Raw genomic sequence first — 25802 nt, forward strand, 5'->3', positions numbered from 1 at the left:
TCAACGATTCCTAATTAATACCATGTAGCTAATTGAAAATTCCAGGGATAGCATTATTCACGCATGACTAATGATAAATAAATTTTGATTAAATAATTCGTGTCTCTATTAAGTGATATGTGAATTATTAATTACAGAAATTAATACAGAACATGAAATTATTATTTTTCTCACCAGCATTGGCATTTTCTTTAACTGAAATATAGTTTTTCAGATTTTAAGACAAATTTGCAAGCTTTCAATTTTGTTTTTGTACTACGAATGCAAAAGCGTTTTAAAAAAAATTATAATAAATTCCAACTCATTTTGTTAAATTTACCAATTAAAGACTTATTTGTCAAACTTAAATTTCCCCACGAAAACTCTCCATTTAATATACGTATATAGGTAAAAAACATTTCGGCTTAAAACCTGCTTGGATGGGGTTCTATTATATATTCATCGCCTAACTTTTCCGAATCCTCCTCTAGCTCGAAGCACATAAATAAAGGGGCCGAATAATGGGCGGAAAATTATGGATCCACCCGTCGAGAAGACGGACATGATAAAGTAGAGTACTAATGTAAGGCAGGTATATAATGTTTTTACTTTCAAGGGAGGAAAAAAATCGCCTGTCACGTTAAAAGTCGTTCACAAGATTCTCATCGTTAAAGTTAGGTGAAATATAATTACATCATCATTCCAAAAATAGGGAAATAGTACATTTACAGTAAGTTGTAAAAAAAGTATAAATTGCTTTTTTCTTACACTGCTTTATAAACTGATAAGAAACTCATAAACCGGTAGCAAAAATAAAATATAAAAATCTAAATTAAGCTACACATCATACATGAAAACACCACGAACCACTGAGGGCAAAATTATATTAAAAAACATGAGTACTGGCGAAAAAACTCAATGAGATCGAGTATATCTGGTGTTAAATGGCTTTTGTCAATAATGTTAAATAAGGAATTGTTCATTTCATAGACTTTCTAATTAATCTCATTGCTATTAATCCATTTTTGACTAGTGAGACCCTTTGAAAAATCCAATACCTTTTGCAAAAAAAATAAAATAAATAGGTACCACAAAACCACAAGTTTTACTAAATAGCGCGAAATCCAAAATACATACATCACTGAAAATAAACATGAATTAAGAATAAACTTTATCTTTCAAACACTATATTTTTGTAATAATGTTGAAGGTTGCATACAGGAAGATCAAATAAAGTATCTCCCCAAATGGTAAGTCGAGAGCATGAGTTTAAACGTAACGATCAAATCAAATTAGAATATCTATGCCTTAAAATCCATTTTTACCTGGAATCAATTTATAATAAAATCAAAGTTTCATCTCAAAAGTGATTATTTCAAATTTTAAAGCTAGGTATAAGTTTATTTCCAAGTAACACCAAATGTGTAACTGGGGGATACGCCCGTTATGACATGTTTGTTTATCACTATAGTGAATCGGTTTTGCATTGTCACATGAGTTAAAATCCAGAACAGTTGAAATACACTAGGCAAAACGGGTCAGTTTATTTATGGATGTATCAGACCGAGTCATGCGTCAAACCTAAAATACACGAGGGTGTAAACGAAGTCAATAATTGACAGGGATGATCCCATAGAAAACCATCTGGCAGAAGTGAATGTACAATAATCGTCAAATATTGAAAGTCAAATACCTTTACAGAATAGCACGGGGCTCAAATTTTCCACGGACATGGCCACACCAAATCATGAAACAAAAGAACATTCCTTACAGATCAAATAAGGAGGAATTTTATGTACAGTACCACTTAATTTTTCATTTAAATTAATGCAATTTTTGTCATACATTAGGACTTTACACGTCGTTTGTGGACAAAGGGTCAAATCACGTTGCACTACTTTTTTTCCCAATTAATCTTAACGTTTCGAGGAATATGACGGGATTCGAACCCAGAACCGATAGCAGGCAAATACAAGTGGGAACCCTAATTATAGCCATTGCGTTCTCTCCAATTTGACTTTGTAATAATATAATGATTTGATCTTATATGAAATAATATTATGTAATAAATCTTTAATAAAGGTATTGGTTGAGATAAAACAGCCAGTGTCACAAGCGGGATTCGAACCAACGATCTTCGGCTAAATACGCCGCTGCTCTACCACTTGAGCCATCGTGACTTCGATCCACTCGGACACTAACTTCCCTTTTCAACCCCACCTTTTTTTAATTTTCCCTCCTTTTTTGCCATTTTTCAAATGTCGTGTAATCTATTTGATTCTCAGCGACAAATGAAATGGCCACGGACAGCTTTAGTAAAGTATACTTCATTTTGTTTATTACATTTATTAGGTTTCGTGGTCCGCTTGACCAAATAAATTATTATCAATTAATTAATCTTTAATTAAGGTTTTGGTTGAGATAAAAAAGTCAGTGTCACAAGCGGGATTCGAACCCACGACCTTCGGCTAATTACGCCGCTGCTCTACCACTTGAGCTATCGTGACTTCGATATCTCAACCAAAACCTTAATTAAAGATTAATTAATTGAAAAAAAATGTATTTGGTCAAGCGGACCACGAAACCTAATAAATTATGTAATAACTTGAAACTCTTTTAGCCCCGTTTATCAATATGTGTACAATTGAAATCACATTTGTCAAAAATTAGAAGTATTTAATACTAATTAGGAAATAATGACTTACTATATGATCCTGGATGCGTGTACTGAAACAGCTAAAAAAATATGTACCAGATTTTAGCAGGGTAAAATAAGAATTAGACAATTAATTAAAGTTTTTAGTTGAGATAAAAAAGTCAATGGCACGAGCGGGATTCGAACCCACGATCTTCGACTTGACTTTTTTATCTCAACTAAAAACCTTAATTAATTTTATGATATTAATTGGTCAAGCGGACCACGAAACTAGTGAACAAAAAGTTGAATTAAATACAATTAAATGATGCACAGGTGTGGAACCAAAACTAGTGAACGAACCGGGCAAGTTATACATTGTACATTATCAAACAATGAGCAATTGAACTCATTAGAGAAATACCCAATGGGCTTTGAAGTTGAAACAATTTATAAATGTTAAACGAGGCTACACTAACAAAACAAAGAAATAATCTAGAATGGCAACCCCTCTGGGCTGTAATGGCCCAAAAAATTAAAAAAATACCACAATGGACCGTGAAGTAAATGATGCAAAAAGAAAAAATACATTTTTATTATAAAAATATATTACATATATATATATAAATATATATATATAGATGAGAGAAACGATGCTCACCGTGCAATGAGCCAATGATAGTGCCTCAGGTACTGGTAGAGTGCTAGGGATTAAACATTTATAGAAAACGGTACCTACCCTGGGATCAAAGAAATTTTTAAATTCATATCAGAACATTGGGAAAACTTATTTCATTATTTTACGACGGGTAAATGTCTATGGCCTAATATAAACTGCCACTTCACAGAATACCGTCTCTTTGTTTTGCAGGCGAATATATTTACTCGCGAGAATATCGGAATAATGAACATGAATGAAACCAGGCAATTCGACGGAACATCCCAGTGCCTCACCTCGCCGGCTTGCATGCAGGCTAGTAATATGAAATAAGAAATGGCTTTTGGCAGAATTGTACCAGTACCCTGGTGGTCCCCCTTTATGTTTTAATTGTAAGAAATATAATATGTACGAGGTGTATAAACGAAGATGTATGGTTATGAATGTTGTATCGACTATACCTACATATAGGTCAGTTGTGGAATTGATCAGCTGTCATCGCAACGTAAAGTATGGTATACCGTCATAAAGGCTTAAGTACTAGTGCGTTTGCGTTGATATGGTTGAGGGCAGATCGACGACATAAATAATAGATGTAATACCAACGTCAGTGGCAATGATTAGATCTTCTGTTTTTATAGAGAATCTATCATCAGTATGCGGAGGGTTGGAATACTGGAATACTGGAATACTACTTTTAAAACGAAATTTCCCATATATTGAACAAGCACAAATAAAGAAAAGTCAAACAGAGAATTAGAACTCTCTAGAGTCCAAACAAAAAATCTAAAAGAGAAAAACAGTCTCGAGGGGCGAAATAAAAACTAAAGACCGAAAAACTGTAATAATATTGCGATATATCAAAATAATGCTCCTCGGCGGCCGCAACGATTAAGGCTTGTCACGGCGACTCATTACTGTAAGGTAAATGTTCCAGGTTCGAATCCAGCTGCTCTGAATTCTGCTCTCTACCGGTCAATGTCATCTGTGAAACACCTACACAACATGGGTATAATCAAAATGACCTCCAATTGTAGGTGATGCAATGAGCAGGAAAATCTTACCACACATATTATATTCGTATGCGAGGTAACCGCTCAATGAAGACCATAGCCTAGTGTATCCAGTTGACCCGAAAAAAATTGTAAGAATAAAAGAAAAGATAAAAGAAATTGCAAATCAATAACCTACATCTTAAAAAAGAACCGAGTCAAATGAACTGAATTAAAGAATTAGAGAAGCGCAATAAGCCAGAAGGCGGCTGGTTTGGGAATAGCAAACTCCCGCTTACTAGTATCCTAGTATCATCACAGGTACTTTATAAAAATATAAAAAAATGATCACTATGATTAACGGGGTCGAATGAATCACGTTTGCTAAATACGTTCGCTCTAAAACTTATTTTTCAAAAACTTATTATACGGAATTTTTTTTCATCTTTTATTTGGAGTTGAGATAGTAAGTTGATGTCCGAGTGGATCGAGGTCACGATGGCTCAAGTGATAGAGCAGCGGCGTATCTAGCCGAAGGTGGTTCGAATCCCGCTTGTGACACTGGCTTTTTTATCTCAACCAAAATCTTAAGTAAAGATTTATTACATAATATTATTTCATATAAGATCCAATCATTATATTATTACAAAGTCAAATTGGAGGGACCGCAATTCCGGTTCGAATCCCGCTCGTGCCATTAACTTTTTTCATCTCAACTAAAAACCTTATTAATTGTAATGTATTAATTGGTTAAGCGGACCACGAAATTAGTGAACTTTTATTTAAGATTCAGGCAAAAAGTAAGTTTCAATTAATCGTTTTGGAACGAATTCATGGAGGATTAATCGACACGCTGTTTGGTCCGTTTTCCGACAAGCCGTTAGGATCAGATCTAATCCGAATATTTCGGTCAAAGTTTGCTAAAATTTCTTCCAATTAACGGCCCGATAATCCGCGAATCGTAGCACACCTGGCTAACACTCTCGACTAATTCGACATTATGGACCACTGAAGTGCTTTTTAGTTATTGACGATTTTCCGTTGTTCTCAGCGTAAAATATCTCAGCCAAAACGATGCGGTGTTGCATGTCTTCTACTGCATACGTTTTTTCACCTGTTGGCGAGCACGGAAATGTTTTACTCAAACTGTGAAAATGATTGTTATTTCGGCCTTATTAAAATTTAAAATAGCAAATAGAATAGGATCACATTAGCGGTACAAAAACGAAAAATCAATAGCGAAATTAAACAAGAAATAATAGTCAATGTATATGAAATAAGTGTACAAACTAGTCGAATAGAGATTAATATTTTGTAAGAGTTGAACAAAGTTCATATGCAGTTGTACAACAATCTACGATGCTTAATTAGTTGTATTTGCAAATAGATATTTGATTTCATCATAACAATAAAAGTATAAATATAAGAATACTTTACAGCATACTTAAGACATATAAGACAGAAATTAATTTACAAAACATAAATAAGGTACATAAAACTCTTGAGAGATCAACCTAGACTTAGCTCACGTACCAGCCAAATGGAAGTAATACATCAACGACATGGATGACAATTTGATCATCAAGAGTTAAGCTAAATTATGGTACGTGACAGAAATTCAATGGTGGAACATAAAACAACAAAATACAAATAAAGACGAAAAAGTTTTTTTTATGGATTATTAAATGTTAATGCTATTTTTAAAACAAAATTACAAATTATTTATACTGGTGTTTGGATTATTTCAAATGGGCTATGAAAATTAACCCAGTATATTCACAAATCATTTATGCTGTCAGCCTATCATACAATAAGAGCAAACTTTTTCAGGATTGCTTTTGTTTCAATACTTTTTATTTCTCATTATAATATAGGTCAAGATAAAAGTATTTTTCAAAAAATACTGCTATTTGGATAAAATGTTTCGCAACAATAAGGTAAAATGGCCATACAATTTAAATAAAATCTTATTCTAACAATTATTTAGAGAACGTAAGATGCGGTTCGGTGTGATGTAGGTTTAGAAAAACATTTTCTTTATCGTGCCAACGTTTCGATCTTTGTTCAGATCATCTTCAGCGCTTGAGATTTATACGCATTTTGAGATTATACAAATATATGTAAGATATGAATATGAGGTTATACAATGATATACACAATAAAGAAAAAATTGTTCAATCCAAAAATATCAAACCCAGAACCGAACCACAAACCATTATCGAACCACTAACCAAGCCCGAACGACAAACCATTACCCCTTTTCTCCATTGTTGGCCCCCTTTCACCTCAAAGAAGCCGACTCCTCATAGAAAATTTCTATCTCTACTTCCTTCCCCACTCCTTCAAAATCAAGCTTATATAAACAATAAACGTTAATATCTCACTAGCACTCTCAGTATGACACACAACAGTGACACATCTGCACAGAAAACTACATTTCGAGTGAATACAAATACTGTAATTAAACCTAAAATTTCTATATTGTGTACCTCATTGTACAAATTCATTTGTATAATTTAAACAACGTTTATAAATTCCAGAACCTGAAGATGATATCGATAAAGATTAAAACGTTGGCACGATAAAGAAAATGTTTTCCTAAACGTACATCACACCAGACCGCATCTCATGATCAAAAAGTAATCATTAATTAACGGTCACTAAACACTACACACTTATTCTAATGATAAACCTTCATATAAAAGGGACCATCAAACTATGGCAAATTAATTTCCTTTTACACATGAAATCAATCCGAAATCAGCACATACATTACATATTGTTACATATAAAATTGTTATATACAATTTAAAATGAAGTATATCTTCACTAAAACTCTCCGAGGCCATTTCAATTGTCGCCGAGAATCAAATAGATTACACGACATTTGAAAAATGGCAAAAAGGAGGGAAAATTCAAAATGTGGGGTTGAGATGGGAAGTTAGTGTCCGAGTGGATCGAAGTCACGATAGTTCAGGTGGTGGAGTAGCGACGTATCTAGCCGAAGGACGTGGGTTCGAATCTCGCTCGTGACATTGACTTTTATACCTCAATTAAAAACCGTAATTAATTGAAAGATATTAATTGGTCAAGCGGACACGAAAACTAGTGAATTGTTATACATTGTACATGTTCAATTGTGTATAATTGACTCAACTAAACTCATCTTTACAACGTACATTTTACACCACAAAGGTAGACCAACAAAACTCTCTATTAAGACAGATTGAAATGCATCCTCAATAGACCGATAGTAAATTTGAAAATGAAAACAAACGATATTATTAATCGACTCTACGTGCTTTTTCTTATAAAATCTAGCGTATAATCTTTATTTTCTATGTAAAATAAAATTTTATATAAAAACAGCCAATTTTGATTCACTCTCATTAACCATGTCGCCCTTCTACAAAACTGCTATATATTTTCCATTCGACAAAGTAAGCCATGGATCGAAAACAATTATGATTAAACAGATCAAGGTACGCTCTAATATGGTGGTAAGTATCATACCATGAAGATCTAACTTTTCCTTGGTGTGGCAATAAGAGTGTGTTAGAGCGTTATCTTGTTGGAACAGAACTCCTTTAAGGTTAACCAAAACCGGATAATGCGACAATTCGCGTACATTCGATCTAACAGTTTGTACTAGAATTCAGAGTTCACACAATAACCACTAGCAAAGCCACTTTTCCACAACGTGGTACCTTCCATACGGGATATCAACTTCTCGGCGGATTGCTGGGATATAAGTTATGGCGGGATAAATCTATTGCACTTTTTCACCGCCTCATTGTCTAGTATTTTGACGTTTCGCACGTGTTTGAGGAGTTGTGAAACTGTATTTTGTCATTCAACACTAAAAATTCATAAATGCGCAATTCTTACAGCGCACATACCTAAATTACACCATTGATAACACACAATTATTAAAAAAAGGATCGACAATCACTAAGACGGACTGGAAGAAGAAAGAACCCCATACCAAAGACACCGACAGACAAAGATAACGCCGACAAACTCCCCCAACCCTCAGCACCTTATGAAAAGAAGGATTACATCACCAAAATCAACCAGACCCAACAATGAATATGACTAAATGCCGAAGAGGTCAAACCAATCTAATTCTCTGTCTATTTCCTATCAGATGGAAATTAAAAAAGAAATAAACACTAACTATTTCACACTGTGACCATTTCAACCAAGTGTTTTTTCCATAAAATCCTTAGTAATTTTAAAAAATAGTAGTCGCACCACTGTAACATGAGATATGTCGACCAAACAACCAATTTTCCAGATGTTACAACTCTAACCGGCGGCGGAACGAGAGCAGAGAACGTCATTAAAATTTTTATGAAGATGGATCTTTCACTGCTTTTTTTCATTTTTAATCTTGATACAAATGGAGATGGACTACGATAGAGGATTAGTAATATTAAAAACATAAAGTGCGTGATTTGTTTTTGTAACTTATATAATTATTAGTTTCAGTACATTTCGGGGGGGGAGAATAAACCTAACCAGTACGCTTCTTACGCATTACAACATACAAAATGAAGAAATACAAATAGATGATGGTCTAACAAAACAACATAATGAAATATAATCATGATGGCATGTATTTACGTATCTCCTTTTCTGAACATATTAAAAGAGGATCCAAATATACGTACACTGACAGGCAAAAAATTCCACCCGATTTTTTTTCAATTTCCCCAAAAAAGAAAACTATGCCCTTAAATTGCCTAATTGTTTTTATCAATAAATATTAGTTTATGCTATGTTTTAGATTGGGAATATCAATTAGACGTAAACACACTTAATCCTTAATCGAAAACAAGGATAAAGGATTTTTCAATGTTTAATTTTTACGGAATTTAAAATTTGTATTCAGTCTCATTGGAATTGAAACTGTTTACTTTTCATCTTTGTTTTCTTAATTTCTATTTTTAAACTTCAAAATCCCACGTGCTGAAGATGTTGCGCGGTGTGGCACTTATCGATGATGTATATGTACGCGACTATTGCCATTGTAGATCCCTACGAAACACTGCGAGACGCCGTTAGACGTTTTCGAAAAACTGGGTCCTACCATAGAAGGCCCGGTTCTGAACGCCCTACTGTAACAACCACAGGATGACGGTTTTTAGACTTTGACAAATTTGCGAAACCGGCACCTTACTGTTGTTCATACTAGTCATCACTGCTCAAAGAAGATGAAATCAGTATGGACTGATGGCTCTCGCCCCTTAAGAGGACCAGAATTGAAGAGAACACACAGATATGCACGGCTCGCATTTGCTCGAGAACTCAGCCATTGGTCTTTGGACGATTGGCCCGCTGTACTTTTTACAGATGAGTGTAGATTTGCTCTACGATCTCTAAATGGGCGTGAAAGAGTGTGGAGAAGGTAAAATGAAAGGTACCAAGCCTGTCATTTTTCCAAGAGTCAATCTTTTCAACGTAGCTCAGTGATGGTGTGGGCGGGAATTTCAATGCAGAGTCGCACAGAGTTGGTTGTTGTTCGTGGAAGGTCTTTGTAGGCCACTCGCTACGTGAATGAAAGTTTGGAACACCATGCGTTGCCTATCCTCGATGAAATCAGCGACAATCCTATTCTAATGCACGATAATGCCCTCCCACATGTCGTTCGCATAGTACAAACGTACATTCAACAGTATAACATCAGAGGTTAGCCTGGCCAGCCCGTTCTCCAGACTTGACCCCCATCGAACATTTATGGGATTACCTCAAAAGACGAATTCAAGCACGTCCATCACTTCCTGATACGCTCCACGATGTTCAAAGGACGCCTTCGTGAAGACTGGCCTAACCTCCAGTAAAGAGACATTTCCACACTGGTAGAAATTATGCCTAGGCGTCTTCGAGATGTTCTTAAGTCAAGAGGAGGAAATACCCGATATTGAAAGGTTAATTAAAATTGACAATTAATTAAGGTTTTTAGTAGAGATGAAAAAAAGTTAATGTCACGAGAAGGATTCGAACTCACGACCTTCGGCTAGATACGCCGCTGCTCTACCACCTGAGCTATCGTGACCTCGATCCACTCGGACATCAACTCCCCATCTCAACCCCAACTTATGAGTTTTCCCTCCTTTTGCCATTTTTCAAATGTCGTGTAATCAGTTTAGATTCTCGACGACAATGAAATGGCGACGGAGAGCTTTAGTGAAGTGTTTAGTGTTCGCCATTTTTCAAAACGTGGGAAAACTCATAAGGTGGGGTTGAGATGGGGAGTTGATGTCCGAGTGGATCGAGGTCACGATAGCTCAAGTGGTAGAGCAGCGGCGTATCTAGCCGAAGGTCGTGGGTTCGAATACCTCTCGTGCCATTAACTTTTTTTCCTTAATTAATTGAAAGATATTAATTGGTCAAGCGGACCACGAAAGTAGCGAGTTAATGAAAAATGTAAAACAAATTTTATCTGTCCGTCTTTCTTTTTTTTTTTTTTTTCATTTCCTTAGCCATTTACATTTTTTTACTTTTATAGACGTCATTTTTACTTTTACTCAGTCATTACACGTTAAAAAAGTGAAAATTTTATTAGTATATAAAAATATAAACAAATCAAGTTATGTTACAAGTGGGCCTTTTGTGCCTGTCAGTATATATCCAAATTATGCATTTCACAGATTTTTCATGAAATTTCCCAAATTTTCCGTAATTAGTTCTATGAAATGGGCGTAAAAACTAGTCGCTGACGGCAATTGTGAGAAGGGGCATGGAGATTTAGCTGAAGCTGTGGACAAGAGTAATGGCCGTTTATCAGCTTATACAAGAAACACATTCCCATCAACAGATAGCGAACCTGAAGTGAGTTTCATTTCAGTTTCAACCAACCGGCATACTCGTTATTATCTCATTAAAGTCCTAACTTGTAAATTAGGTATTTAATAAATTTGCTCTGAACATCTTCAAATAGATTAATTTGATTGAATGCCTCAGAGCTAACGAACCAAGCTACAGCACTCAAGTATGCTATGAACCTACCCAAAAATTTTAACACATTAATATTCCTGAAACCTGACGTATTCATCTTAAGGAACCATAAGCTTATATTACACCTGTCTAGAACTAAATCAATATTAGGAGAAAATGAACCCACAGAGTCAAAAGTTACTCCCAAATCGGAAAGTTGGGACCTCCGACTCAGTTGCGATCCCAGTAAATAATAGGAAGAGCGATAGGGATATTTCCTCTGTTAAAAGGAAATAAACTTACATTTGTCATTATTAAGAGAAATTTCATTCCTCAGGCATCAAGACGGTATTATAATTTTCTGCAATCGCACATTTCCCTCAACATTATTGACAAACTTTTATATCATCTCCCAATAGTAAAAGTTCTGAATCTTTGAAACAGGAAGGCACATCGTTGCTGAAAATTAAAAATACAATTCTACCAAAGTGAAATACTTGGGGTAGACCAGATATTCCTCTAATGGTTATGGAAACCTCTAAACTTTTTTTTTACGAGGGTTCGCAACAGCAGAGGTCATATAAACCTTCAGGGTGCCGGTGTTTTTGAAAAAAAGCCCATTTGTAAGAATGTCGGATTCGAATGCAGGGCCGCTGGATTCGAACCCGGGACCTTTACCTTACAGTGATGAGCGCCGTGTCAAAGACTAAACCTTGAGGCCACCGACGCCCCAAACCTCTAAACTTCACGTTAAGATTTCTATTGGAGAGATAGGATCTAATCCATGCCAAAAAATTGTCACCAAACTCAAAATGTTGAAGATTACCCAAAAGCGATCCATGGACAACTCTATCGAAACCTTTAGCAATATCCCCATAAACTGCGTCTACTTTTTACCATTCTCAATGGAATTAAAAATGAATGCCTTATATGTTAATAGGTTAGCCATAGTTGAGAGTCCATTCAAAAACCCGTCTTGTTCGTCTACTCAGAAAGGGCTTAAAGAAGCCTTGACCTGGTCAATAAAAACAGACTCGAGAAACTTTGAAATTGCATTTAAGTAACAAAAAGGGTGTTACTAAATTCTAAATGTTGTTCCGATCTCCCCTCTTAAAAACTGGAACGATATATACTTCTTTCCAAAGCTGCGGTACCATACCTAATTCCAAGGATTTCCTAAAGCAAGAGAGGTTTAGCTCGGGTTTGAGCCCAATTTTTTAATATAATTGGGGGAACATCATCATGTCCACTTACAGGGGACGGTTTTGGAGCAACGAGTTTATTTTCAACCATGACTTCGTTAAGAAGTATCCCGGTTAGATAATAAGAGTTGGAAGGAACCACGCTAGAACTGGAGGAATTTGAGGACAGTTGAATAATTTAAAAAAAAATCACAAAACGTTTCTGATCACAGAGTCGTCTGTTATTATAATGAAAGACCGGAAAGATATCATTATATGAAGTCTTTGCTTCAATGCATAGTACATATTTATTCCAATCCTACTCTGAGTGACGTTTATGATCATTATGCACCACCTATCCGCTTTATGTTAGAATAACCAGAAAGAGGTTACAATTGGAATGTAGTATGGCCAGGGGAATGTTGGATCTCCTTCCCTCTATGAAGCTATTTGCACTATTGTAAGTTTTTAATTGTCAACTGAATATATCATTAGAAATAGTTTCAAAGATCTGATGAAGTGTCCTATTACTCAAAAACTTGAACTGAATGTTTCCATTTCTTTCAAAATCGCATCGCCAAGTAAATAACATATATATATTGTTGCGGATGTAACTATTTACAGTCTGACAATGAATGCAACAAGAATTTCTTTATTATCTTTCAGAACTACTATTAACTGAACTAAGACTTCGTTCAGCCGGTTGACTAATTTTAAACCAGCTCAGAGAGTGAGATTTATTTTTGGGATCTGCGGAATGATGAAAATCTTCCTATCTTCGCAGTTGTTTCATTTTATGTAACTTATAAAGAAAGATCTGTCTTAGTAGGAATAACACAGATCCAGCACTGAAGATGGCGAGTAATAAAGGCGTCTGAAAGCCAAAAACAGCAAGGTTAGAATAATTAAAATAATCAGGAATGACAAAACCATTAACTTGAAATATCATATTTCCATGTTAAGTTCAATAACATCAGGTGTGAAAACTACCCCATCCCCGGGCAATTTTCTTCTCGACTTCTTGCATTTTTGCGTCGGGCTGGTGGGGCAAGGGCTGAACGCGCCCCGCTCCTGCGCCTGGTCCTCGGTTCATCAGTGGTTCAGTTCCGCGCTGCCCTGCTAAGTGTTCACTTCGTGTAGTCATGGTTGTGTGCTGAAAACGAGATCGCAACAATATGACGGTAACGCTCCTAGTCACCATCGTCACCCTCCTAACAGGTTAGCAACTACAAAAAGAAAATAAATGGCGAACAAAAAATCATGAAACGTGAACACCTGGAAAAATCAACACCCCTAAAATTCTCTTACTTGTTTTATCATTTTATTTATTTAGTTGAAAATTAAATCACATTTTATTATCAAAGAAAAATAGTTGTTAGCAATAGCAATAGGCGTTATCCAGAAAAAACAAACAAATTCGTTACGATTGTCTTTGATATATATATGACAACAATAAAAAAAATTAATTTATTTAAAACGGCAGAAAAATTTAGAATTCATCTTCTGTAAATTACAGGGGCAAATTTTTTCTATAAATATTAAACCAGTTTTTATCTATTAAAGAAATATTTTATGCTGAAACGAATTTTTGATTGTATGAGATGGTTAGGGACGGGATGAATTTCGTTACTTTTTCATAAATTGCTAATGAAATTAAACGAAAAAACACTCCACTCGTAACATCAAAACAAATACATTCAGTTTAAAATATATGCTCGAAATGTTTTCCCCTTCCGTTGTTTTGGTAACTTCATTTTTTAAAGTCAGCAAACGTAACGAACGGTCAACTTAATCTAATAAATCAAAGATCTGTAGATTTGACTATTTTTCGATTTCGATTAAAAAAAATAGCTTGTCTCAAAAATTTAAAGAGTAAAGAAATTTAGAGGTTATCTTATAGAAATTGCAAAAGGGTAATTCTTCGTTAAAAAAATAAGCACGGCTGTAATTATTAAGCAAAACATGTTATACTTTGACGAACGTTTTGTTTTATTATTGACGAGTTGTTCTAACTACCGAACAAAGTTTTATAATTATAACACCTCATGTTTGGTCCACAAAAAGTTTACTTGCTTGGAGTATGTTTCATAAGTTAATTATGTTAAGAGATTACACAAAGTTTTTTAATAAATTTGAATAAGATAAAAGCACTGTATTTGAAAATTTCTGTAATATCTGTTTAAATATTTTCAAAGAGCTGTTTATTTTCGAAAGGATCTGATTTTCTGCCATATTGACGTTTTATATAATAAATTTGATTAAATTATTTATTTAAATAAGAAAAAACCCTCGAAGTATTATTTCAATGTCGGAACCGTAATTTTCGTTTTACCACAATTGATTTTGTGATATAATGTTGAAATAAAATTCAAATTTTAGTAGTAAAATTTGCCAATGCTTCGTTTTACGCTTGTAGAATTTTTTTTTTTACCATTTCCATGCTAAATATAAAATTACGCTGCAGTTATTTGCATGTAAAAGAAAACTACAAAAGATTTTGAAGGCGAAGTTTTACCACAATTATTTATTAGCATGTTGAAAGGTCAAAGGTTTATCCTGAAAGAGTAAAATCTTTGTTTGCATCATTGTCACCGAATAAATAAGTCCGATGTATTTTATTTTTTATGAATACTTAAAAAGAAGGTTGTTTTAGTCCTCTGGTCAAATATTTTTATACAAGACACTAATTTGGTGGTATGAAACAACGTTTTATGGAAAACTAAAATTCTGAAATTGTTGGAAGGAAAGTACTTTCTACTTTTTTTTTCGTTTTTCCTGTTACATCATTTTCATATTATAAATAATTATGTTATATTTTTTAATGAATGAGTAAAATTTGTTAACTAGGAAGAATAAAATGCTTCGATTGCAACATTGTGCCTAATGAAAAAATGTGCATATAATTTATTTCGTTTTAAATAGAGCATTCCGTACTTCATTTTAAAAGGAAAGCACACATCCATATTAAATAAAAATAAAGTAAGCTTCAGAACTGAAGCTAAGTTGAATTACCTTTTACAAAACACTACTTTAGTAACATTTTTCCATTTAATCGCACTGTTAATAATTATTAAATAGTATTTTTTTAAAGTAAGTCTTCTCCTGTTGCATAATTTTCATAAAGAAATAATTATAAGTTATTACAATTTTTAATGATTAAAGAACAAATGTCTTTATCGTGGAGGAGCAAAATTCTAATAGAGTTATTTTTTATGGATAGAACTTTATGAACGGTATTTTCTTGGAAGTGATGTATTCGACTAATATTACATAAAAACAATGTAATCATCTGTATAATTATTTCTAAACAAAACTCTACTTTATTAGCATATTCCATCTAGCATCATTTCATAGAAAATTAAAGTTACAAAAAAATAAAAATCTGAAATGATTATTCGTCTTACCTTTTTTAATAAAAACAACAAAGGGCATGTGGATAAGCAAAATTCTTCAGTTTCATCCTGGTCACGGAATAACAAATTTTTGTGTTGGTTATTCTCGTCTTCTTTTCTTCTCTTTTGTTCCTGATCACTAGCTATCAATAGTAGTGTACATTTGTATTTTACTACTTGAAATTCGCCTAAGCTGTTTTAGTTTTTTATTTGTGTCCTTTTACTAAACCATTATTTACAGCTTATTTTTCAAGACTAGTACATTTTGTTCTACCATTAGCGAAGATGGGGGTTACAGTACAAAAAAAAAAAAAAAAAAAAAAAAAAAAAAAAAAAAAAAAAAAAAAAAAAAAAAAAAAACACAATCTACACAAGAATTATTTTTATACAAAACACTACTTTAGCAACGTTTTCCATGTTACAACTTTTCATGGATTCTTAAATAGTACTATTTAGAAAAATAAAATTCTGATTTGTCCTGTTGCCCAATTTTAATGTAGAAAATAGTTATATGGTTGTACCGTTTGTAATGAAAGAACAAGTTTGTATAATCAAAATACAATTGTAAAATCAAAATTCTTCTTATGGGTCAATATCATCTAATCGCAAAATTTTTATAGTTTATTTTTCACGAATAGTAGGTTTTGTACTACCAATATCATTAAAGGGTGTGCTGTAAGCGTTGCATAAAAACTAATAAATGTAGATTTTAATTATATTATTTATTTTGTAAGGATTTTAAGGTCCTTTATGTATGTAAATTTGTAAACAACTGGCCAAAGAAAACGTTTTTAGTATATTAAATGGATATAAAAAATATATAAACCACTAAGTCCAACAACCACTACCTACTTCTAAAAACATGCAATTTGTTAGGAAACAAGTACAAACTATTCAACATGATTTGTTATTTTATTTAGACATAAATTGTATCTATAGTTTGGAAAAGAAATTTCTTCTTAAAAACCGAAGGATTGTCCAAAAGTCAAGTAAATATTATTTCCTTTGAATCAAGGCTAAAGAAAAAAATGTATTTGGAGTCAAAAGCGGCGGATTTTTCGGCGTTCATTAAAGTTTTATTGAACTTTGACGCCGGCACGTTTTTAGCCTTTTGGACAAGCTGTAGGCAGTTGTTCAAAGAAACGATCCGGATGTATAATAATTTTTAAGGAATAAATTAGTCAAATTTCTTTTTTGTATTTTGGGTTCTAATAAACGAAAAAGTGGGAAAACATAAAAACACTTCCTGCTATGCCTTTTATTGAAATTAACCGCGTTCTGCAGAATGGAAATTATTGGATGTCCTGTAAATTGTATTTCCTTGAAAAATGTGTGATAAATATTAATGATCGGAGCAATGAACCGTTCGTTAGTGGAATTTAATATTATATTCTAGATTTAATGGCGTGTTGTTGTTTTAAATAGTAAAATATTATGCCTTATTCTGCTGCAAAATAAAATAAATTATTTTATTCTGCTTCCAGATAAGTTGGTAATTTCTCGTTCCGTGCAAATACAGAAATTGGCCGGTTTTTAACAATCAGCGGTTATATGTATTTATTTTTCCTTTTGTTTGTATACCTAATTGCCTACGATTGTGTCATAACGTTCTTTACCGAATAATTAACGAATGTTTTAATGACTCAGCAGTTTACAATAGTTTTGTTTGCAAAGGGCGCCTCCCGTACCAAAGGGTAATTGGTCCCCCGGAGAGTGAACGGTTCAACGCCGAGTTTACATTTTTTTTCTATCTCGTATGTCCAAGTACTAAAATGCCGTCGCTCATGTTCAAAGGGAAAAAAGCTGTTTTTGAATTGTTTTTCAAAATGGCTGTTTAGACATTGCCACTGGTTTTGAAATGATCGTTTTCTGTGATCTCGGAATGAATTAATGTTTCCTGTTTTAATTATTAGTGAATTACCTGTAACAGTCCATTTGGCATGTTATTTACCCCAAGTACACTTTTTGTATAAAGGATTGATTTGATTTTTATCGGGGTGTAATTAAATGACAATGAATCACGTCCAGTGGCGTTTCGACATATTTAATTATTACAATATTGAACTTCTTTATACATAATTAATCCACCAATAGTAAATTACTTTTTTATTTGTCCAATCAATATGTTTGTCTTTTTGTTTTCATTTGCAATTATTGTCATCCATTAGTTTTTTTTTATTTGTGCCTGAAGTCGGTTTTTTAGTTTTTATAGTTAACTTTCAAGTTTATAATAAATTGGATTACTTAAGTTTAATGATGATAATCATCCATAACTGGTTTTCTATGACATTGAACAATCCGCTAAGTGTAACTAAGTTGTGTTATAACTTCACAGTTTTTTTAATCCCTCCTTACAAGTCTCATTTGCGGAGTTAAAATTTTAAGAAAGATGAATTGTATGTTGTTCTATTGATGTAATATTGGGAGGAGGAACAGATAATCCAGTTTTCATTATTTTCTATTCCATTCCAATTGCTGTGTTTGAACTAAGCGGACAATATCTGATTTTAATAAAAGTCAACAGTTTTCGAAGTCGGAACTTCATTGGAAAGTCTTTTTTTTTGCGAGGGTTCGCAACAGCAGAGGTCATATAAACTCCCGAAAGTCATCTTTGTGTAGGTGTTTGTTATTATTAAGTTTTTTGGCTTTAAAGTTAAGCTGTTATGTCTTTGTAACAACAGGTTGACCGCAATATCTCATTTTTACTTCTTGTACTACGCTACAGCTGGTTGAATATTTTAATTCACATTCTTTCGAAAATTGATTACAACACGTTTCTACAGACTTATCAACAAATCGACTCAAATCCGGGGAATTTATTATATTTATATTTTATCCTACAATGTGAATATTTCTTCCATATATAAAGTCGTTACAAATGTATTTAAAAACAGCCTTATTAAGATACTATAGGAAACTTCAATTTTCCTCCTCGAAATGTACGCCAAACTGGTCCAACGTGTTTACTGTTTCGTGTTTTTCGTGAACATTTGTATATTTTATATTCCATTGTATCCCCACTCCTATGGGGGCCTCGGTAGCCGAGTGGTTAAGGCGTCTGACTCTCGGCTAGTAGATACCGCGGTCGTGGGTTCGATCCCCACCGTCGCCTCTGGACTTTTTCTGACGCCTAAGGGGACCGGTGGGCGCAATTGAAAGAAATTGACACCGCACTCATCAATGGAAGGGGTGGGATCGGATTTCAGCGACCCTGAAATTGAACCCCCCTTCAAAAATGAGTTTTTTCAATGGAAGAACACCGGTACAACGGCGGCTCAAGTTCACATTTGTTATTCAGAAATCGTGAGATGCGGTCTGGGATCACGATTTATGAATAATTATCGATTAACATTTGTGTTGCAAGCCCCCCCCCCAAAAAAAAATNGCTCAAGTGGTAGAGCAGCGGCGTATCAAGCCGAAGATCGTGGGTTCGAATCCCGCTCGTGCCATTGACTTTTTTATCTCAACTAAAAACCTTAATTAATTATAACATATGTAGTGTTGAGTATTGAATCACAAATTCTAACAATTTATTAGCATTAGTAATATTGCTTACATACTGGGAAAATTCGAGTTTGCCGTTTAAGGCTTATAACCAATGAAATATATGGCATATTGCACTCCTATTGGGTAAAACGTAATGTTTAATTACTAATAGCTAATAGTTCAATTATTAATATTAATAATCAAAAACAACGCTGCATTAGAAGCACGTTCAATTATTATAAATAGTTCACGTTTAGTCAGGTAGATCTGTGTTCGATATTATTTCCGTTTTTTTTATTTTATTCCATTTTTTCTGTGATCGCAATGAAAAGCTTGAAAGTAGTGCGATCAGATTTGATTTCCTTTGACCTGTCCTTCACTCTCCAAAACAAAATCGTCTACGTTTGTGTTGAAGCAAAAGGGCTCTTATTCACATCAGTCGACATTTTTGAAACGGATTGTGCGGTTCAGTGATCAGCAAATGGAACCACGATCGAATTTCAGTTTTATAATAATATATTTATCTGGACATACGATTTTATTCCTACTACATAATTGACGTGATTATGACGAAACTAGTTATGGCACAGCCAATTAGGCAATTTGATATTTACATATTTTGGTCCTGAAACGAAGGTTCAAAATATCAAGTCTGTAGGTGCAGAGTATAGATTAATATGGACGTTCTTGTTGGTTTTTAGAAGGAATTCGTTTATTCTGCTAGATATCGTACTGGAAGACGTTAGGTCCATCAAGTTTGATTATATCTGGCTTCTTAACCCATAGTGGCAGGAATGGTGTACAGGTAAGAAGGTAACGCAGAGCAAATAGACCTTTAGAACAAGATGATTTAATAACTGTCGAGCAGTTTACAGCAACGCAGACAATTCCATGCAAGGCTGTTAATTTAACTCTCCGAACATGTTTCGCCCTGGGTTGAGTTTTCTAGTCCCTCGACTGCGGCTTTTGCCATGTTTGCCCCGGGTAATGGTCGCTTGTGCAAATACACCGAGGGACCACCGTCATGCTTAAATGTCGTCTTGCTGAGTCTCTAGTTGATGCTAATTTCTTCAAGTTTCAAACAAGAGCACGGGGTTTTTGTTTACTTTCAGAACAGACAACTTTTAAGAAGCTAGGCGTTGTGCTTTAAATAGTCTAACTGGTTATCGTTAAGAATCACCACGTTGAGGAAAATTGACAACAAAACAATTTAACATTTATAAACAACTGTTACAAATGGTTAAAAAAGAGGCAAAAGATACAATAGTTGTTTAAAATGTAGAAGTCAGATAATTAATAAATAATGTAGTAAAATGTATGATATAAATATAAAATAAATTTGAGTCATACAACACAAGGATCACGCTGATAATAATTCTGTTGTAAATATATAATATTAATATAAAATTAATTAAAGTACTAGAACAAATTAAAATCCTACTAAATAATTGATGTAGTGAAATATATAATATAATTATAAAATCGTTTTATGTAATATAATTATTCAATTTTTTACGTAAAAATTTGATTTTTTAAATATTCAAAATAATAAGTATAAATTAATAAATGAGATAATTTAGAATGTAGCTAAGCTCGTGTGTTAATACAAGTAAACAACTAAAGTAAGGCATACAATTTGGAATAAATAGAATTGTGTGGTGATTAGTGACCGTTAATCAATATTTATTTAGAAATCGTGAGATGCGGTCTGGTGTGATTCAGACAAACTTTGAGTGAATAGAAATACTTTGATTGAATATATAAAAATATATTTTGCATTGTATAAATTCACTTTTCCACATCCAAAATGTAATTGTTATATGTAAACAATGTTTGTACATCCCAAGCCCTGAAGATGATCTCAATAAAGAACGAAACGTTGGCACGATAAAGGAAATGTTTTTCTGAAACCTACATCACACCAGACCGCATCTCTCGATTTCTAAATAAATAAATAGAATCTTAAACTTTTTGACGGTAATAGTGATTGTTTAAGTTGTAATCTTTTGTAAATGAAGATGTATATTTTTTTTAACTTCTTTCTCATAACTCGGTAGGTTTTGAATTGTGTGTTTTTTATTGATTCACTATCTAAATAGTTTCGATATGTTCATGTTTCAGGATTGTTTAAATTGTAAATGTAACAGGGTATATCGTGTCGCTCTCCTCGAGGCAGACAAGACATCTATCATCGGGAGAATTTCTTTTCCATAATCTCGGAATAATGTAATGATATGAATTTCTTGATATGAAATTCTGATGTAAAGTGGGGCTCACCTCGACCACACGAACAGATATTTCTAAAAAAATCTGGAATTCACCGCTACCTCTGCATCATTGCTAAACAGTTTTACAATTTCTCCAGTAGACTGTTGTAATTCTGCCTGATCGTTTGCAGATTTCGACAAAACCATGTATTTACGGCGATGCAAAATCCAGTTGAATGGTAGATTAAAATTTTCACATAAATATTTTCAAGAAGCATATCCACAAGTTAATCATAAATTTAAATATTTTATTTTAAAGATGTATTAGTCCACATTCAATTCGGACATAATGATTATAAGTATTAATGGGGGCGTTTCATAAAACACTAACTGACCTTTCTTAATAAATGAGCGAAATCAGGGGTCCAAATTAACATAAGTACAAAAAGTGATCTCTGATATCGGTTCGAACAACTGAATTTTTCCCTTTTATATACGCTATAAACACGCAATTACATATTTAGAGAGATTATGCCTAAATGTTGTACATTTTTCCGCCGCTACGTGGCGTACCAAAAATGATAAAAAATTATTTGACTTCTAATTTTCTATTAGGGTCGAATTTTTTTTTGTTTCATTCTGGCTTACAAAATTATTTTTAAAAAATCTTTAAATATTGGGTACATGTTTTTGTTGGAATTTGTATTACGGTTAAAAAGACTTCTCTAACCAAATTTTTTTGATCGAAAAATTTGAAACTTTATAAAAAAAAAAGAGGTTTCTGTTATATGTTTGACGATTTAATGATACTATCTTTTGGATTTCATTCATAATATGGTTGGGTATTTGTATGTGAACACCACTGACAAACGGAATACAGCAAAAACCATTGTAAAGCTCCAATGGACTACGTTTATAGTGTTTTGTTCTTTTTTTGTGGTATTTTTTGAAAAAGGAACACGTTCAAACCTGACGAGCATATATGCCTCCATGGGTGATCCAAGTCATGATAAATCAACGTACAGGTAACCGTGAGATTTTTATATATATATAATATATAGTAAAATATAGAAACTTTATTTTCTATATTCTCTTTCTCTATAGGGAATGGGATAGGGATCAAAGAGGTGGCCATAAGGCCTTCTGGACCTCGACCTATTGTACCATCTTACTTGCTGCTTTCCTCTCCTAGTTGGCAAGAATTTGTATCTATATAGACCTTCGCAACAGCATAAAACGTGTTCAGTGGTGTCCTCCTCTTACTGGCATTATGTACAAAGTATTTCTTCTGCCTGTACTCCTATCTGGTACATGTGCCTTAGACGGCGGCAGTGCCTTGTCAGGATCCTGGTTCTGTTGAGGTTACTTCCTTTTATTAGTATTGTGAATTGACTTTCTTTGAATCCCTTTGCATGCCTCATGCCTGGGGTATTGTTCTACCAGTTTTGGCCTCATGAAGGAAGAATTTTTGGATATTTCCTTTTTTTGAGGCAAGGTCTTTTTCTCACTTATATATAAAGCCACAATATGGTTGGAAAGAGGAGAGAAATTCACATTGGCTCGTTTTTTGATCAACATGTCCACTTTTTCATTACCCCTATGTCGCGAATGCCCAGGGACCCAGGTCAGTTCAATGGGATCACTTGCTGACGTCTGCCAGTGATTTCGTAAAATTCCATAAGCTGTTTTGCCTTTACCTTGCATGAGGCTAAGAACATAAGCGCCGCCTGACTGTCAGAGAAAATGGTATCTCCCTGGTAAGTGTCCCGAGCCTTTTTATTTCTCAGGCACAGTGTTTTCTGTCTCCATAGTAAAACAACTGCAGTTCGTTAACTTTTACAGGAAAAGCTCTAGTTCATGTCTTGTTTACGTTGATATGCACAAGACATCATTGACATATGATGGGCTTGGTAATGTAAATGTTCTTGCTTTCTCGAACATCGTCATTCCAAGTCGTCCGGGAAAGTCTACGAGTGGTGACAGGGGCCATCGGTGGAGTAACAATTCCCATTCCTAGCATTCTTTTACTAAGTTATGTCTGAGACAACGTTCGTATTGAAATTTTACTGTCTTCTAATGTTCCCGTTAAATTGCTGTTTGATTCCAGCAGTATCCCTCACTCGTATCCTAACAAATAAAAACGACTCGAAACTCACAGCCCAAAATAGTTTACAGATTTAATTGAATGCAGGTTTTAAACATTAAACATTGAAAGACACCAAGTGAATATTTCGAATAAAACTCTTTATTTAAACAAAATTGTATAAAATATTATCTTTTAAACTTAAAGTAAAGAGTGTAAAAACCGATGGATGTAAGAACGCTTGAACATGAATTCAGAAGAATGTTAGTTTTTCAAGAAACTGTAGATGTGGATCACTACGTGAAAAGCCTGTCGGCCTAAGTCAAAGTAAGGGCGGTGACATTTAAACTTACTAAGAAACTCGCGAAGAAATAAAACGAGAGTTCATTGGGGTTTCAAAGATGTTTCTTGTCAGAAATTTTATCTTTCTATTTTGTAGTCGAGTTTGATCTAATTATTGTATTATTGTATGTGTCAGCGGTTAAATCGTACTTGATCGTTTTCGATCCGCCTATTTTACTTTTACGATGTTTTCGGATGTAATTTGGCATTTCCTATGTTGATTTGATATTAACAGTGGATTAGGGAAGACCACATTAGTTTACACATGACGAGAAAAGATGAACCGCGATGATCAGGAAGGCGTAAGTTGTGGATAAAAGATTTCGTTTTGTCAGTTTACCGATTTTACAAAAATGTTCAAAACCAGTGAGTTTAAATGTAGAAATCGAAAAGCCCGGTACAACTTGGACGTTTTGTAATATCATAAAATCTCCTCAAATTTGTCTGGCTGAAATATAAGGCGAGAATCTTCAACGAATGTCGTCCCTAGGTGAACAAGAAGAATCGGGATATAATATCTCATAAATTATAACAGTTTTAAAAGTTATTTTAACTTATGGTTGTTTACGAATCCAATTTTTTCGAATAGAAAAATTTGAAAATAACTTTTGCCCAATTTGAGTTACAGAAAACCAGTTTGCAGTACGTTTGAAAGCTTGCGCGTTGAAATATGAGACGGCATTTGTCACTGTTTCGCAATTCAGGACAAATGGCTGTCATTGGAAGAAATAGAGGAAGTCGTTAAGTCTGACGTTCCAAGTCTGACATCACGGGGAAAATGTCATTTTCCTTAAGGAGGCACATCGGTTGGCTTTTTCTTTCCTTATTTTCGCGAAGTGTTGAATTGAGATTCGTGTAGGCCTTCGCACGGTTGTTATCTCGGCCGGCTGGGCACGGGGCTTTCTCGTTAACAGTCCCATACGGCATGAGATCCCACGCGGTACATCCGCGACAATTCAGACCGATATTGAACTAGATAGCGGAAAATGTGAATAAAAATGAAGGATGACCGATGGGTTTGTTCTTAATAGTGTTACCCTCAGATAATTTTAATTTACAAAACTGAGATAATTTAAGTTTACAAATTATACTGGTTGATTGATAATAAAATATTTTAATTAAAGGGATGGTATACCAATTCGGCTTTCGGAGTTGACACTCGACTATTCATCAAGCTCACCGCGTTGTAAAACAATTGCCCCTGCTCTCGATCTGATTGCCTTGGTGTCTTCCTGGACATATCCCAGGCTTTTGACAGGGTATCGAACCCGGGGATGCTTTGGAAGCTTAGGAGCATCCTACTCCTATTATAGACCTTCACTTCCAAACTGTCCATTTACCCGATTCTCGCTGGTGTTCCACAGGGTAGGGTACTCGCTCCCCCCCTCTTCACAATTTACCCGGCTGTCTACCAACTCACCCTAACACCTTCATTTTTACCTTTGTTTATAACACATCAATACTTAACCCTTCCTAGTCCCGTTGCGAACCACGAACGATACCTTGGACTGTAACTCAATAAACGACTTCCGTTGAATCCCTATACGAGACTCAAACGTAAAAATTTAAAGATTCAGACTGCTAAAACGACTACTTGACACACGATCTAAACTTAAATTGACCAAAAAAAAGAAAACAAGACTATGCACTGCCCTGCTAGTCCCCTATGATCCCCGCAATCTAAAATTCTTCGAACAATAAAAAAATAATCTTTTTATGTAAGGTTTTGGTTGAAATGAATAAGTTCGTGTCACGAGGGGGTTCGAACCCACGACCTTCGGCTCCATACGCCACTGCTCAAACCACTTGAGCTATCGTTACTTCGAGCCAGTCGGACACCAACTCCCATCTCAATCTATAACTTTTCGAATTTTCCAAAAAATATTAATTAATTGAAGGAAGTAAATT

General features: G+C 34.2%; 1 protein-coding gene and 1 non-coding gene across 2 annotated transcripts in view; one reads left to right on the forward strand and one right to left on the reverse strand.

Moving 5' to 3' along the window:
• Positions 1–2413: 2413 nt before the first annotated feature.
• Positions 2414–2486, reverse strand: Trnai-aau. Its single transcript has one exon. It is a non-coding gene; the product is annotated as a tRNA-Ile (tRNA).
• Positions 2487–13489: 11003 nt separating this feature from the next.
• LOC106660926 overlaps positions 13490–25802 on the forward strand; it is a 276802-nt gene continuing 264489 nt past the window's right edge. The window contains exon 1 of the mRNA XM_014383984.2: positions 13490–13602. Within this exon, the coding sequence (XP_014239470.1) occupies positions 13560–13602 (43 nt within the window). The 5' untranslated portion in view covers positions 13490–13559. The remainder of the gene's footprint in view (positions 13603–25802) is intronic.

Source organism: Cimex lectularius, unplaced genomic scaffold (genome assembly GCF_000648675.2).
Source record: "Cimex lectularius strain Harlan isolate CLEC.00 unplaced genomic scaffold, Clec_2.1 scaffold65, whole genome shotgun sequence".
In the NCBI taxonomy this organism is placed as follows: Eukaryota; Metazoa; Arthropoda; class Insecta; order Hemiptera; family Cimicidae; genus Cimex; species Cimex lectularius.